Raw genomic sequence first — 16,866 nt, forward strand, 5'->3', positions numbered from 1 at the left:
AGGATCTCCTGAAGCTCTACCGGAACACATACTTCTCTGCCTTTGGAAGACATCACAGCCTACAACTGCCTGTTGCCAACTCCCTCTTCAGAGCGTTCTTGCAAGCACTGACAAAGCTTCTTCAACCAGGCTGAGCTGGATTAGCAAAGAGCTACTCTTTAAGAAATCAGACTGACCTTGTTTATTTTGGCTGGAGCTAAGAAGTTTCCTCTTGAGCAGCTTTGCTGGTGGGTTAGAGGCAGGCAGCAGCTGTCTGGAGTGGAGAAGTGGCAAAATGTTGAGGGAGTGACTCCCTTCCACTGGCATAGCTGGAAGCATACAGTATTACTGTCTGCAAGCAGTTCCCTTGGACAGCAGTGGGAAAGGACTTTCCAGGGCAAATGGATGAAAAGGAAGGATCCTGTTTCACGAAGCCCTTTCTTTTCCAAGCTATGTGCTTGGCAATATCCCTCAGATCCCTCCAGCCTGAATTATCCCTTACTCCTGCCTCAGGGCTGTTGGCTCCTTTTACCCAACACACTTGAGCACAGCAGCACATGGAACTGTGCTGAGACACAACTCAGAGACAACAACTTTGGGTTAATGCTAGCCAATTTGTTTCTGTTGTTGCTGGGTTAGTGTTAACCAGATTCTCAGCCTGGTTCATTGCATGAATGCATGAACATTTGCTTGGCAAATGAGTTGGGTGTGGGAAGGCGGAGAAGCATTTGAGTATGATGAGATAATCACATTGATGGGATGTGACAGTTCAAACTGTCTTTAAAATGCTATGTTACTTTTGTGCTTGTGTATACGTGCACACAAAACCACACAAAACACATGTACAGAAATAACATAGCATCTATTTATACATACAAATACGTAAGCTGCACTGATTTCTTATTCCAGTTCACAGTTACTTTGTGGATAGCTTTGCTAGTATGATAGAGATGTGCACAGGCTGGAGGCTGCAAGTATCTCTAGCCTGAATTCCCTCTGACTTCTTTAATACTGGTGTCCAACTTGATGTAGGACACTTTGCCTCTCTCTAAATCAGATACATGATTTATCTATCCACTTCTATTTTTTTCCATAATACATGCATAAATATATTGAATAGAATTAATTAATATTTTTATATTGACTGATATGATCTATAGTATTCTAACAAAGTTACTCATAATCATGGACAAACATGCCTAGTTGTAGGCATTTGAAAATACATAGCAGTAGTAGGAGTTAAGATGAGAGCACTTTTCTCCATCTTTCCATTTCCGTGTTGTTTGCAGCACCTGACTGAAAGCGTTGTGCTTAGTTTCCTCTTGACGTTAATGATATTTATGTAAGGAGATACGCTGACTTTCATTGGTCACCCCTTTTGTTTCAGTGGTTTAATAAGAAACTGTGAAATAGATGTTGTGCAATTTCAAGGCAACTGCTCTGGGAAGCAGAAAGGTCGTACAAGGAATGGATAGTAAACAAAGAATTAAAAATATTTAATAAATTGTAAAGTAGAAATTTCACAATTGTGTCTCTGTCAGCTAGACTTGAAGGAATTTGTATGGCCAAATCAAGGAAGGAATCAGACTGCCAGATGAAATTTCTCAAGTTATGAGGAACGTTTGTCTGCTGCTGAACAGACTTGGTACTTTTTATTTCATTTGGATTTCTGCTGCATATTGTTCTTTCTCAAAACATTGTCAAGACCTATGTACAAGTAACCTGGTAAGTTCTGAAAAACTCCACTTAATCTTTTGAAATCCATCTGATTGTTAGCACTGTAAGAATTTTCAGTTACAGATCAAGTTTTAATTTTTTAATACCATATTTGAGTAAAAGCAGAGTGTGAGAATTAGTACTTTACAATTGAATTTGTAAAACCTGGTAAAGAAAATAGCCTATTAGCTGGATTGCATGAGTTTTCATTTTATGCTTTTGTTTCAGCAGGTCCCTAGATTACTAAAAATTCCAAAGACCTGGAGTGTGGAGGAGAGAAACTTTTTCCATTCAGTTTATTCTCTTTACTTACTGGTTTCCGTCTAGTCTGTGATTTTTCTTATGTAGTCCTAGAGAAACTGTAAAAACCCTGTTGCTTCCACAATTATTCTGAATTTGTTTCAGTTTCATTTTTGAATCTCTAAAATAATAGATCTATCTTTAAGAAGTAAAGCAAGTGGCTAGATCCTTTCTTAGTATTCCTTTAAATCAAGGAGAATTTAGTATTTTTCCTTCTACTGATGCACAATAAAGATAAGCAGAAGCTCACAAATCCAAACAACAATTCTACCTCAGGCTCTCAGGAGTTACCTACTTGTTTCTATTTGCTTGAAACGTTGATGTGTTTAGAAGACCATGTACCTTTGGTCTGTAAAAAGTACATTGTGTGCCTCCGGGCTAATTGGCTGTGTAAACTTACTGCAGAAGGTTATCACCTGCTCCATTTTGTTTCATACATTTGCCTGACGGTTCCTTTAGAACTATTTCTTAACTCCAGCACCAGTGAAAGAGTTAATTGTTTTCCCCAGTGGAAGCCTAGCATGCAGTGGTAACTTTAATGGGGATCCTTTGATTTAAGCTTAAATTAATTCAGAATAAGAAATGAGTTGCTCTTCCTATCAGCTTTGAAAGACAGAAAAATCACATTCATGTTCGGTGAATGTATTGTGTCAGAGATTCAGACGAATCTGAGAGCTGTAAATCTTATTTTTCTTCTTCAGTCTACTTGTGTTCACATTTACTTTGTGACAGCTTTGCGTGGGTCTGGGGTTCTACTTACTGTCACATTATCTGTGTCCCAGCACGCAGAAAATCTCTTCCTGAGGGTTGTTTTGTTAAGAATGATCTTACTTGCTCACAGGATCAAACTTAAGAACTAGCATTTAGCTTTCCAAAGGCTCTTAGGTAGACCCTCAAATCATTTGTACTGCACAAGAGGTGACTGGTTTTAAACACTTGGAGTGATGTGGAAAAATAGGCTGGGAAGCACTTCTGGCAAAAGAGAAAGGCTGGTCACCATTTGGCTGCATAATGTCTGTCAAAAGGAGGCCAGATAAAAGGCAATTAGCTTCAAGGAAGGTCCTTCTGCCCTCCAGAGGTCAAAGACACTTGGCTTTATCATTTATTCCATATTTACTTATGAAGCATTTGTTACTGACTTAGTAAACCAGAATGAGGGGATGAGGGCCAAATTCCTATATATGATAATTAAATTAAGGGTATTTGATTTTGCGAAATCTTCTTTCTTGTGGTGCTCTGAAATTGGTCTCAAGTGGGAAGCTACCTGTGTGTCAGAAATCAATTTATTCATATGGTTAAACATGAGTCAAATGCATTTTGTTTTACAAGAAACTGATGTTTTAATTTAACAAAATAATTTGGGGGGAACATGTTGACTCTGTAAAAATCTAAGTATTTTTTCCTGTTGTAGGAAGGAGAACTTGGAATTGCTAACCTTTGCAATGTTAGTGACATCAATGTGGCAGTGAGTAATGGTTTGCTTTGTTAATTACTGACAGTTTGCATTACTGCTATTTGAATAACATGAGTACAATGGCCATATTGTCAAAGACCAGAGGTATATAAGAGTGTACTTAGATTAAAGAGGCAACTATCAGTCTTTTTGCTTAAAGAAAACTCTATGTATAGAGCCTGACTCTGTGTCTCTAGATTTTGTCTACAAAACTTGTTATCACACTGATTCATAACCAATAATTCTTTAGAAAAAGGGGGCAAAACCAGTGTTATCCCCAAAATGTAAATCATTAAAAACTTTTAATCAGCTAGCTTTGTATAGTTCAGTTTTGCTTATTTTGCTTTCTCAGTGGTTTAATGGGAGAAAACCTAATTCAATTGTTTGAAATTTAGAGTTCTGTATGTTTTCAAAGGTTTGTACTGATATCGGGAGATTCTTTAGCTTAACATGAACTTTCTGTAGCAGCATTCTTGTAAGACAGTATTCTCCTACTGACACAAGTTAAGTTGGTAGTTACATATATATTCTTTGACAAGCTATGGAGAATTCAGTCATCAATATTTTCTGCAGAGATAAATGAGAAGCAATCTCTCCGCAGCTGGTATCTAGCAAGGCTGGATCTTTTATGATACTGGGACCATAAAAGGCTGTGTTGTCATGACAATACATAGCACAGTTGACTTGACTATTTGCTCTTTGTTATTGAGTCTTGCTATTTTTTTTTTTTTAATGAGGCTTTGTAGTACATGATGTCAGAGGCTCCTGCTTCTAAAGTTATTCCCTTCCATCTTCCCTTTAAAAAGAAAAACGAGTGAACTATTAAGAGGTGGATGGGAGACAATAAACAAGACAAGTCCAACATCAAGTTCAAATAACGTGTTATTTAATACATCTTTGAAAACATACCATTTTAAAGACTACGTCTTTCCTGTTGGAGAGCAGGAGGCTTTTTCTGAGTGTCAGTCCACTGTGCTTGGCTCTGTTGCATAATGCTTATCTGTTACTTCTTCCCCATGAACAAATTGCTCTGAGCCATTTTACTCTTTAGCATTGGAGTTTTCCTTCTCTTCAAAAGTGTGATTACAAAGTCCTTTTTAAGCCACCATCTATCTTTGCAGTGCACACAAGGATGTCAGTTTTGGAATGCAACAATGCAAGTCAATTGCCCACTGAAATGTGTGAGTATTGCCTTAGTGTTGGTTCTATAACACTTGTCTCCTGCTTACCAAATACAGATAATGGCAGATGTAGAAAACCTAATCAGAGCAGCATTTCTAAAAGAAGATGTAAAGTCCATAATTTTTTTCAGTGCATTTATAATTTCTCTGTTCAGAAACAAATCACAGAATATTGCAAGTTGGAAGTGACCCAGCAGGATCAGTAATAATTCTTGGCATAGGAATTACCTGTAACATCAAAAGTTTAAATTGTGTTTGTCAAAAATATGGAATACTTTATAATTCATCAAGCTCAACCACTTACCCAGGTTTTCAAGCACTGAGGAAGAATCCTTTTAAGGATTTTACTTTGCTGGGACCTATCTCATTGCTAAATCTGGATGTAAAAGTAGAACATGTCTTCCCTAGTTTGTGGTTTTTGTGTGTGTGTGTGTGTCTTTTCCTGTTTTTTCACTATTCATCAATACAAAGACTTTGTAGTGTACTTACACTGTAAGAAATTTCTGATTAATTGGTAGCTGTTAAAAGTACTCTGTGGTTATATTTATGCTAAGCCTATGTTTCACTTACTATTATGCTTCTTGTTTCACTTATTTGTTTCCTGTCAGAACAAGACATACACCAAAGAATGTGAGGTAAGTTAAATATTATCAAATTGACACAAACTTAAAATAATCATAATTTCAGCTCCTACAATGTTCATACATTTCTAAAAAATATAATGTAAATACACAAACATATCTATCTAAACATTCTCTAAAGCTGAAGAATGAGTTATGTATTTGAATATACAGTCCTTCTTTCCAGCTTATTTGCTAAGATGTTTTTGCATTGAGGGCTGCTCTGTAACGAGGAATATTGCTTTAAAGAAAGCCGTCTGATCCCACCAGCATGAGACACAATGCAGACCTACTTAAGCTATTTTCTAGGCTCTCCCAGGAGTTCTGTTCTATTCAGTTTTTCATTGATACTATCAAGAATGAACCTGTAAGAATGCTTACTGAAGTCTGAATGACACCAGCTTGGAGAGAAAGGGAGGCTAAACAAGAAAGAATGGGCAAAATACATTCCTGACTGGTTAGAGGACATAAATTAGATAAAATGTAATTCAAGAATGTGTCCTTTAGAGTGTGGGATGTGACACTGATGATGGCAGGAGTGCAGTTGGGACTGTTGAGGCCAGATTCTATGGTTCTATGATTCAGTTGCTGTATCCAGATGGCGGCAAGCACGCAGCAAAGGAGCTGGAGTATAAACCTGCTGAAAGGCTGGAAATGTAATTGGAAGGACAGATTTTTTGGAGGGTAGTAGTGTGCTTTTTTAATCTCTGAAAATACAAAAAAATATGTCAAAAGGTTTACAAATAAGGTGGTTTTGGAGCATAAGAACTTTCCAGTAAGTAACCAAATTACTTCTGTAGAAAGACCGCATGAGCACGGGGTGTTTTTGATTCGTTTATTTGCATGCTTTTGCTTGTCTGGCCACACAATATGCCAGTTAAATTCACAAACTGCAAAGGCTTTTCAGGATTATCTTTCTGCTGGATCAGCTGGCTGATTTGACTCCTAATGTAGTGAGGCGAACACCATGTACTGCACGCAGGGGATCAGACCACTGCAGTCTGTGAGAAAGGAGGAGGGGTAGGAGTGGGACTTCTCCTTTGGCATAGACTCAGCTCTGTTAAGTGATCACACCCCAAGAGTGAAGTCCAATTGGCATTACTAATTGCAGTATTACTCCTTTTGAATATTACCTCTCGCCTAGGAACAGAGAAATGGCACTGAATTCACTGGTAATATGCAAAGAAGGGGCAGTTGCCATAGGTAGAGAATAAATTCTTGTTTTCAGACAGAGCAGATGGCAAATTTCCCTCAAAATTTTTAAGAGCTGGAGCTTCAGTAATCCTCTTACATCAAGTAAAAATTGGATTTATGGTGCTGACAAAGATCAGAAGAAGAAAGGAAAACAATACAAAATACAAATGGTTGAAAATTTCTGTAGTAAGTGAAGTTGAAAGCACTATGAATCAACTGATGGCACGACCCTCTATAGACTGGGCTGTACTTGGTTGTAAAGTTGCAACTTACAGCTGATAACTAAAGTCTGCTATCCATAAATTTGCCTGCTATTAATCAAGATAATTCCCTTGGAAATATTTTTTGTTTTCTGAACATGAAAACTTTGGGAATACTTTTTAAATGCTTGCATATGGCATGTCCTGCCTAGGTGTGAGATAGTATGTAGGGATACACTACTGAACAAGCTTTTATATCCATTTCAGCTGCAATTGTGAGTTGTCTATAAAAACATGCCCTATCAGTGCCTGTAAGGTGCCAGAAGTGAATATCCTGGAATCATAGAAATTGCCTTTGAATGATCTAAAGGTCAATTATCATTTGAAAAATGGCTGCTGTATGAAACAAACTTCAAGATTTATAGGCTATATAAAGTTGCGGAATCAAATGAATCCAAATACAATGCCAGTCTAGAAAAATGGAACTCATCACTTCTCAAAAGTTCTGAATTTTCCAGAGGCTCTGCCTTATGAGTCATTTTTAATCTACTGAGATGCATCTGGAAAATGTTTCTATCTCTTTTTAAGCTCCCTACTTACAAAGCATGGTAATGCTACAACTGGATTCCTTACCTAAATTGAAACCTCTTAGGAGTTTTATTTTTAAGATGTGAGTGTGATTAACTCATCATTCCAGGATAATGCCATGATTATGGTTTGTGGACATGACTGTAGGAGGAGTAGTAACTGGTTGTGGTTAAATTCATCATACAGCTCAGCACTATGCAGCTGTATGCTCACTCACATCTTCAGTGGGATGTGGGAGAGAACTGGAAAAAGTATAAAACTTGAGGTACAGATAGTTTAATAGGACAAAACAAGGAGGGAAAATAGTATTAATAACGATGATAAAAGAACCGTGAGAACTGGACTGCCTTCACAGCCAGTTCTCCCAGTTTTTTAGTTCTGCATGATGCCATATAATGTCCTGGTTCTGTTTCCTCCCAGCTATTGTGCACTCCCAACTCCCCACTGGCAGAGCACTACCAGAAGCTTAGTGTAAACACTGCTCAGAAACAGCTAAAACATCATGTGTTAACATTATTTCCACACCAAATCCAAAACACAGCACCATAGCAGATACAAGGAAGAAAACTAACTTGATCCCAGCCAAAACCAGGACATAAATACTATCAAGGAAGTGTGAATTAGCCAGGGCTGCCCTGACAAATTATTGATTTCAACCATTTTGAAAATTCCTTGTATGAAAGTGCTTCATTGATTAAAAATAAAAGAAGCAGGAAAGAGTGAAATATAAAATGTAAAATATATCACTAACAAGTTAAAAAATCTTATTTCCTAACTTCACTGCACTCTGTTTCCAGCTTTAAAACAGCTCCGTATTTGTGCTTTCCACAAAGAGACAGTGTGTAAGGATGAAAGCCCCAATTCAGTGCTCAGTGAAATTGACGGAATGGCTTTCAGAAAACTCTTTGGAATGAGATTGTGGTTCTGATACTTTATTTTTTTTAAACCACATAATTATTTCCACAAGATTTTTATGTGTTCAAAATGCCTACAGGATTTGTATGTATTTGAGATGTGTGTATTTCCACAAAACTAACCAGTAAGTTCTGTATTCCCACAGACAGTTTCCTGCAAGTTTGGCTGTAGTCGCGCAGAGGATGCATATGGTGTTGAAGCACAGAGTAAGACTGAGTGTAGTCCTGTGTCTGATTCACATTCTGCTAAATGCAGTTTTCCGATTACTGCTTTGCTGAATTTCTTTAAGGGGAAAAAAAAAGATATATCCTATGTTTTTCTTTCATCAGAAAACAACTATTTTCTTCTGTTTTTCTTATAAAAATGAAATAACAGCTTTTTTCCCCTTCACGTACTGAGACTTTTTGAATCCAATCTCAACTATGTAAGATGATACTTTGTTGAGTGCCCATCCTTAACTTGACTTCTATGTTGAAATCATTGCCAAATGCTCCTGTGATTTACATGGCTATAGTTAGGCTAATACTCTAGTTAGGGTAAGCACTGTTGAAATAGACCTCCTGAAAATCCTCTCTATGGAAGTCTCCCATATCTTCTCTAGGTTTCTGTTCAGCAGACATTTATCAGGTACCTGTGACTACAAATGCATATACCTAAGTGCTGAATTGTATCTACCTTGTCTTCCAGTCAGCTTGGCCCAGTTCAGGCTTGCTTATCAAACTATGTTTAAGATATCTTGTGATTTATTCATCAATATTTAAAATAAATTATTTTCTGTGCTTCACTGCTGTCAGGTGTTTGAAGTAATATGCCCAGAGATTGCCATGAGTGGATTTTTCTCACTCTTAGGTTGTATTTTCCCCTCAGACTATTTGAACAAGCCTGGAGCACCATTTGCATCTACCATTGGAAGCCACCATATCACATTGGGTTGGAAGCCAGCTAATATCTCTGAGGTTAAATATATTATCCAGTGGAAGTTCCATCAGCTCCCTGGAGACTGGAGATACACAGAGGTAAAGAAATGCAATTCCTTTTACTTTGCAAGGTTTCTTTGGATTTATAATCCAGTCCTACTTCTCTGGGATAAAAAAGAAGGTAATTTATTAATAGAGTGTAAACAAGCCAAAAATCACGTGAGGAAAGAGAGTAATAGCCAGATTTTGGAACAGATGTGGCTGTAATTTACAGGTAAATTAGGTGATCGCTTTGTTGTTTTCTAGCAATTTGCGAAGATCAGTAAAGCATGTAAGGATTCTTAGTGTACTTGTAGGGCACAGGTTATGTATATAATTTGTTCTTTGCTTCATTTTAGAAAAACATTTGATAATACAATAGCCAAAAAAGTTTCCCAAATTATGAATAGTGTGAGAAAATGAGAAATGAACAATGATTCCTTTTCCTCCAACAAAAGAATCTTGATGGAAAATTGCAGGCAGAAAGTACAAAACAAGCACATGAAGGTATTTCATCACTGCATGTGTGATTAAGATGTTCATCCGCATATGTGGATGTTAAATTACTGAATTAAAAAAAATGATTGGAATAATAACTGTAGAAAAAAAACTGTAGAAAAAAAAAGTAGTTCTACTAAATACTGATACTGCCAATAAATAAATCTGATCTAGCTTTAAAAATGTCAAGACTGAGATTATTCTGGAGAAATATAATTAAGAGCTTTCTGATTCAGTATGGCCATTTTTGTATTACGTTATTTTGCGTCAACTGCACACTTGTTATCTTGCCATCATCTCTCTTGAAACAATTTACAGAGCACAGCAAGTTAGTACAAGAAGGCATGATGACCATCTGTTAAGCAGGAAGCCCTTGAGAATTAATAATAGGTTGAATAACAGGGAGCAATAACGTCAGACCATAAATATTTTAGAGTATCTAGGAGACACTGGATCTTATATTTATAGTGCATATTATATCAAAATTTTAGAATACAGTGCCTATAATGTCTTACTATTTAATCTTTAAACTTTATTCTTCAGTTTTACTATTGCGTCCATCCTTCCACACATTCGTTCATTGTTTAGACTTGATTGTGTGTTCTGAATAAAAAAGGAGGTAAAAAATTTTGGAAGGAAGAAAGACCAAAAATTTGTGCCACAAATATCTTCCAGAGTTTGTTCTCACTTAAACTTTTGGATACTGCAGTCCAGTATCCTGAAATATGTTTTGAGCAGATAGCAACCTGTGTAGTAACTTAAAATGGAGGAAGAATGAAAATTGTGTGTTTATGCATTGATATAGGTAGTATCTGAAACTTCATATACAGTCAAGGACCTTCAAGCCTTCACAGAGTATGAGTTTCGAGTAGTTTGGATCATAACCTCTCAGCTGCAGCTCCATTCTCCATCAAGTCCCAGTTACCGGACCCATGCTTCTGGAGGTAATGTACTGTACTATCAGTCTTTCAGGACTGCATTATAGACACTTAGGTTTCCTTGTGTCTTGCTTCTTTTACAGGAAAAAAAAATAAAAATGTTGTTTAACCTCAAGTATTGTATGCATGTTTTATGCTAGGTAACTGCAGAAGACTGGACAAAAATACTACAGAATCTTTTTATTTGAGCTACAAGATTCAGGGCTGTTTCCTGCTTTCAGTATTAAAAATGTGCACAGAAAGATAAAGAGTCAAAATTGTAAGGACACAGTGGATAATTTTATGCATGAAAACTTTTTGAATGAAATACACACATTTTCCCAGACATTATTTTTTTTTTAAAAGAAACTTTTGCTGAAATGTTTATTACAACATTACAGTTTATATTCTTGTATGCAAAAAGTCTGTATATCTACAGACACTATGTATGGAATCTGCCAGCACTCCACTATTTTGAGATAGAAATTACATTTTAATTGTTCCTTAATTAAGACATCATTCATATGAGAAGGCACATAATATTGTAATATTTGAATATAACTTCCTGGTACATTATTGTCTTGTAGACAATACGTGATGTCATGGTACGTTATCAGTGTTTCATGGAACTGAGATAAAAAATTTTTAACTATCAGGAACCTTGTATAAATACCAGTTCCTTTCCTGTTGTGATATATGATTTTCATACTGAAAGCTATATACAGCCTTGAATATAGCATCAGGGAAGGTTCAATAGACTTTTACTTTGCATCCCATGGTACAGTGCATATAATGTCACAGAAAAAAAGTTTTCATGATATCAAATTACTTTGTTTTCCAGCTTCACTGAGCTTTATGCTGAAACAATACTTTAAAGTACCTGTTCATGTCCCTGTGTGACATACATTTTTTTCCTTCACTTTCACCTTGCATCTCTTTAGAAAAATAAAACCAACGAACTCTCAATATATAAAGTAGAAGGAAGTATAACTTCAAGATTTCTATTTTATGGATTGTGAAAAATCCGTAGAGAAGAGAGGACAGGGAAAGGTCTATGAAAACTGAGATTTAGCTTTCAGCAGATTCCCAAGTATACTGTGGTGAAGATCACAACTACGCAAGATGTTAAAAGTCACCTTGTAAGGCTTGGTCTGCTTCCTCTTTTTCTTTTTACAACAAGACAATTGTATAGATGACCAATGACCTTCAGTGAAAATGTGATATGGATACAACGCTGAAGAGGCACAATTTAGAGGACAACATCTCACAGAGCACACTATTGCTTTTCTGTCCACTGTCACATGGAGCAGATTGAGATACGGGAAAGAAGAAATGAAAGGTTATTCACACAAATAAGAAATTACTTGTCTTCAGCATTGTGCAGTGAGGCCAGCTTTTATTCATGATCCTTTAATCCTGGTCCTAATATCTGATTTTTCACCAGTATATGTAGTATGTATTAATTAATTTTTACTAATAAATATGACTAAAGACAGTATTAACAGATATAAAATCTAAATAAGTATGTGAAAAATGAAAAAAAATTGATGTCTTAAATGCCATCCCAGAATGAATTATTTCTGTCTTTTACAGTTCCTACTACAGCTCCCATCATTAAAGATATTCAGAGTTCAAGTCCAAACACTGTTGAAGTTAGTTGGTCTCCACCACTTTTTCCCAATGGATTGATTGTTGGATACAACTTGATACTGACCAGTGAGAATCACGAACTGTTGAGAGCATCAAGAGGGCACAGTTTTCAATTCTACTCTACCTTCCCAAACAGCACGTACAGGTACAAAAAGAAAAGATAATCAACATAGCCAAGAGCGCTACATCACATCTTGCTCAGGTATAACGGGGTGTGTCTAAATGCCATATCTGCGCAGTAGTGCTCTTTACTTACTCTCTTGCTAAAAGCACAGGTATTTTCCTTCAGATAATGGACTCATTCAAGATGGATAGGCTACTTATCTTTCTTATTGTTATGTAGAAGACAGGGGGGGAAGAGGGAAAAACAGTTTGATATAGGGCAATAGGCTGCATTTTCTTAGTTGTTTATTTTGTTGCTTTTTGTTTGTTTGTTTGTTTGTTTTAGTCTGCATAGCATGTATTCATTGTATTCAGGAAATGGTAGAACAGCTCTCTCTATTTCTTTAAACATCTGGAAAGTTTCCTCCATTTTTGTTAAATACGAGAGCCTGCATTCTTCTTGCACTGCTAAATACAAGCCTTCCTTAGAAATGAAATTGAGTTACTCTTCTGAGCCTAATACCGCATTTGAAATTTACACTTAGAAAATGCTATTGCTGCTTCAAATCTGGGGAAATCAGATTCTGATTGGTTATATTTTTCTTATAGATTTCCAAGAGTATTTTATGTAAGTGGATCTTTTCCAAAAGGAAAGCAATTCTGTTACAGCTGCTCTGCTTGAGAAAATGTTTCTCAAGCAATGTCTCAAAAGAAACCCCCAAACCAAAACCTGTCTCTTTGATTCACCAAAGGTTCAGTATTGTAGCTGTTAATGAGGCTGGAGCTGGACCCCCTGCAGAAGCCAACATCACAACACCGGAATCCAAAGGTACAGGTGTAGCAGAGTCCTTATCACCATCTGTTCCTGGGGCTAAAATCACATTTCCTGGATTGCTGTGTCCTTGGTAGAAGAGAAGGATATTTAGACTGTAAATTAATGCATGACACAGAGGAAGCAACAGTACATCAGAGACAGCCCTGTTTTTGGCTGTAGGCATTACTGTGTACACAGCCCAGTAATAACCTGAGATGATGGTAGAGCCATACAAGTTCAACTTGAATTATATTATAGATGAAAAATACATAAGTGGTCTGAGGCAGTGACTAAGAAGATATATTTTCATTTTCCATATTAAATCCCTGTGCTCGTCAAAAAGTAATTTTAATAACGTTTAATATATCATGTTACACTCGTATCAAAATGTTCACAGTTACCTCATGCAAAAAATGTGAAAGCACATATTTTTGTTGCTTTTACTGCTGTATTGCAGTATTTATTTTTGCTATATTCACTTATTAGTAATAAAAGTAATGATACTCTGTAGGTATCAATCAAAGAAAAAAAAGGTGGTTGTCAGAGGAAAGTTTGTGTTCAGACAAACCACAAGTAAAAACAAATTCAGTGCTATGAAAATGCATCTTCAGAAAAAAACAAACAAACAAAAAAACCCCAAACCCAACAACAACATAAGACTACGCTTTCTGAAGAAATCCAGTTGTCAAATACTTGGAAATTCTTAACCAAACTCTAGCAAGCATGGCATCTGTTATTGTTCAGAATGCATTTGGACAAAGCCCTCAGTAACAGGCTTCAGCTTTTGGTTAGTCCTGAAAGAATCAGACAGTTGAAGCTGATGGTCTTTGTAGGTCCCTTTCAACTGAACTATTCTATTCTGCAAGTGAGACTATCACCAAAATGATTCATAGCATCTGCATCATGTGAGACCTGCATACATCTCCATCTGTTTGGATTATCCAGGAATGGATTAAGACAGCATTTGATCACAGCATTGTGTTAACCATATGAGGAAATGTTATCTGATAGCAGAAATGTTTTTGAAACTGGAAGTAAAAAGACAAGGAAAGATTTAAATTAACCAAATCCAGGTTTGAAATTATACATTACTTCTTAAAATGAATGCAATTACCTTGTAAAATCAGTTTAGCAGGGGATGTGTTTAACTTTCAGGGACCTGAGATTTAGAAGCAAGGTTAGCTGTCTTTTCCAGAGCTATACATAGCCCAGACAGAAGTTACAGGTTTGCTGCAGAGATTTTTATCTCCATAGTAAGATACTTCGGTCTGTATAAGCAAGAAGTCAGTTTAAGTGACAAAAACTCTCTTTCTTTACCTTTATGTATATGTATATATATATATACACAAAATAATATATGTGATATATTGTATATGTATCATATATTTATGTGTGTAATCTCCTTTGAAGAAGACAATTTTGTCCCATTACCATTCTTTACTTGCGAAAATGATTTTTTCCTTGAAGAAAATTACTGGTAAGCCTAACAAATTACATGAAATAAACATATTTGCTTTACTCTTTCCCAGGCATGTGAGATGATAGTATATAGTTTTCAAATAAGTCTGGTGGTGGTGTTGATAAATTATCCCATTTCCATTGGATTTCAGGGCAGTGTGAATGTCTTAGTACCTTCACTTCCTTGGAAATTGTCAGAGCTTCCTTTGCCCCAGAGTTCTTTCACTAAGAATACAACTGCTATAGAAACCAGTGTTGTGAAATCCAGGTGACGCACTCACACCCTACACAAGCAGTCAGAAAGTGTTGGTGTAATGGTGAATAACTCCATCCCCTTTCAACACTCAAAGTTTGAGTCAATCATTGCTAATATAAGAATGTATATGTGTATATATATGTGTATGTGCACTTGCCTTTGCATGTCTGTTAATAATGTATCTGAGTTAACATTACTGTACTGTAATTTTCTGTCTCAATTCTAAATTTCTCCTTTGTTAGTTAAGGAAAAAGCAAAATGGCTCTTCCTATCCAGAAACCAGTCTTTAAGGAAAAGATACATGGAACAATTCCTTGAAGCATCCCACTGTTTGCAAAATGGTACAATACAGCACAACATTACAGGTAAAAGATCATCAGGATCTTTCTTTCTCTCTCAAGTGTAACTTATATCTGTATTCACCAAGGGCAGAATGAACCTAACCCAGTCTGACAGAGTATTATCTTGCCTTTGTAGTCAATGGTGAGAAATAGGAACTTTCAAGATGTAATTTGATCTATTTAAAGTGACACACTTTAGGATGAGATAAATTGTTTTCCCCAGTGCTACCTCTGCATTGAGTCTAAGCAAACTAGTTCAGAGCTGGACTTTTACAGTAGGTATATAAATTGAAGGAAGATGAAACCAAAGCAGGTGCTTTCCAGTGATTGATGGCTGTGTTTTCTCAACAAGAATATGAGGAACTAAAGTGGTTCAAACTGAAGAATTAATATAAATTGGCAAAGGATACTGGCTAAAGCTAGAGCATCAATAATCCTGGGGCACAGAGTTCTGTAACAAGGCATTTAAGTAGCCTAATTCACCAGACTACCATGTTATCTCAAATTACTTGCCACTGTAATGTCTCTTATCTACATTGGTGTGTATGTGGTCCTTGGAGACAGTGAGGAAATTTGAGTTTGTTTTCTGCAGTTCACAGAGTCACAAAGACACCAGAGCATGAATGTTGCCCCAGACTAAATACTCTTTGATAGTACTGATCTGGGACAGATAACGTCTAACTTACATTAGAGTGTATGGTGCTTTGTGAGCAGGTACAAACTGCATCTCTTTGGCTTACAGAGGAGGCAGTTGGTTTGCATTTTGTATATTCTGAATTACCTTTCTGAAGGGAATTTTCTCACAATAATGTGACTTACAAACAGAGGAGAAAGTTTCATTGTCTGAACGAAAGCTGGGAGTGGAGGAGAGAAAAAGCTAACTTTTGTCCAATGGCTGGGCTACAGATTGAAAAGTACTTATGTTTTAAATACAGATAAGAAAAATAACCGAAAAATTGATACGAGACATGTTTCTTATATTATTTGTGTGCATGTCTTTTTACTTTTAGGAATTTCTGTGAATGTTTACCAGCAAGTTGTCTATTTTTCTGAGGGGAATTCCATCTGGATGAAAGGAGTTGTGGATATGTCTGATATATCTGACCTAACACTCTTTTATACTGGCTGGGGCAACATTACATCAATCTCAGTAGATTGGCTTTACCAGAGAATATACTTTGTCATGAATGAAAAGGTAATGCTCCGGGGCATTGTTAATTTCTTATTTCATTGAAACAAATCCTATAATTAATTTTAAATGAGAAATTCTGATTTGTAAGTATCATGCACAAAATATAATGACAGAAATAGATTCTAAACTTCAACCCACATATTCCAAGTTTTAAAAAGAAAAGAAAAAGAGGAATCAGGTCATATTTAAAGCAAGCAAGCTACAGAGAACTCTGACTCCTTGTCTAATTTTTCTCCTCAGGACAGAAAAAGCTTTCATTTCAACTGCTTTATTTTTGAGACAGACTTCATACCCAGCCTGTGCCCAAAACGAATGACTTTGCTCCTGTAACTTGTTTCTCCATCTACCTTGTTCAGTTCACACTCTTCTTCAGGAAGGTGGAGTGTGATCACTGCTCAGAGATTATAATACTCTTCACAGATAGCAAAAGAAGTTCAAGAAAGAAGGTATTTCATACTACTGATGACAGCTGAGGGTACAACTGCTTCAATCTGAACATGAGCCAGCAGTGTGCCCTTGCAGCTTTGAAGGCAAAT

General features: G+C 36.4%; 1 protein-coding gene across 1 annotated transcript; it reads left to right on the forward strand.

Annotated features, from left to right (window-relative positions):
• The first annotated feature begins 1,390 nt into the window (after positions 1-1,390).
• LOC104909815 (proto-oncogene tyrosine-protein kinase ROS-like) lies at positions 1,391-16,866 on the forward strand. The gene is made up of 11 exons (XM_031552508.1): positions 1,391-1,704; positions 3,407-3,460; positions 4,570-4,629; positions 5,238-5,264; positions 8,292-8,352; positions 9,014-9,162; positions 10,406-10,544; positions 12,111-12,312; positions 13,022-13,098; positions 15,040-15,162; positions 16,149-16,866. Exons 1-11 carry the CDS (start codon positions 1,591-1,593, stop codon positions 16,370-16,372), a joined length of 1,230 nt encoding a protein of 409 aa, XP_031408368.1. The 5' UTR covers positions 1,391-1,590; the 3' UTR covers positions 16,373-16,866.

Source organism: Meleagris gallopavo, chromosome 2 (genome assembly GCF_000146605.3).
Source record: "Meleagris gallopavo isolate NT-WF06-2002-E0010 breed Aviagen turkey brand Nicholas breeding stock chromosome 2, Turkey_5.1, whole genome shotgun sequence".
NCBI classification, from domain to species: Eukaryota; Metazoa; Chordata; class Aves; order Galliformes; family Phasianidae; genus Meleagris; species Meleagris gallopavo.

Coding starts and splice junctions, on each gene's coding strand:
- LOC104909815 (XM_031552508.1), top strand. CDS start 1,591: ATGAGGAACGTTTGTCTGCTGCTGAACAGACTTGGTACTTTTTATTTC. Junction 13,099..15,039: donor CACAACACCGGAATCCAAAG/GTACAGGTGTAG, acceptor CTCCTTTGTTAG/TTAAGGAAAAAGCAAAATGG. Junction 15,163..16,148: donor AATACAGCACAACATTACAG/GTAAAAGATCAT, acceptor TTTTACTTTTAG/GAATTTCTGTGAATGTTTAC.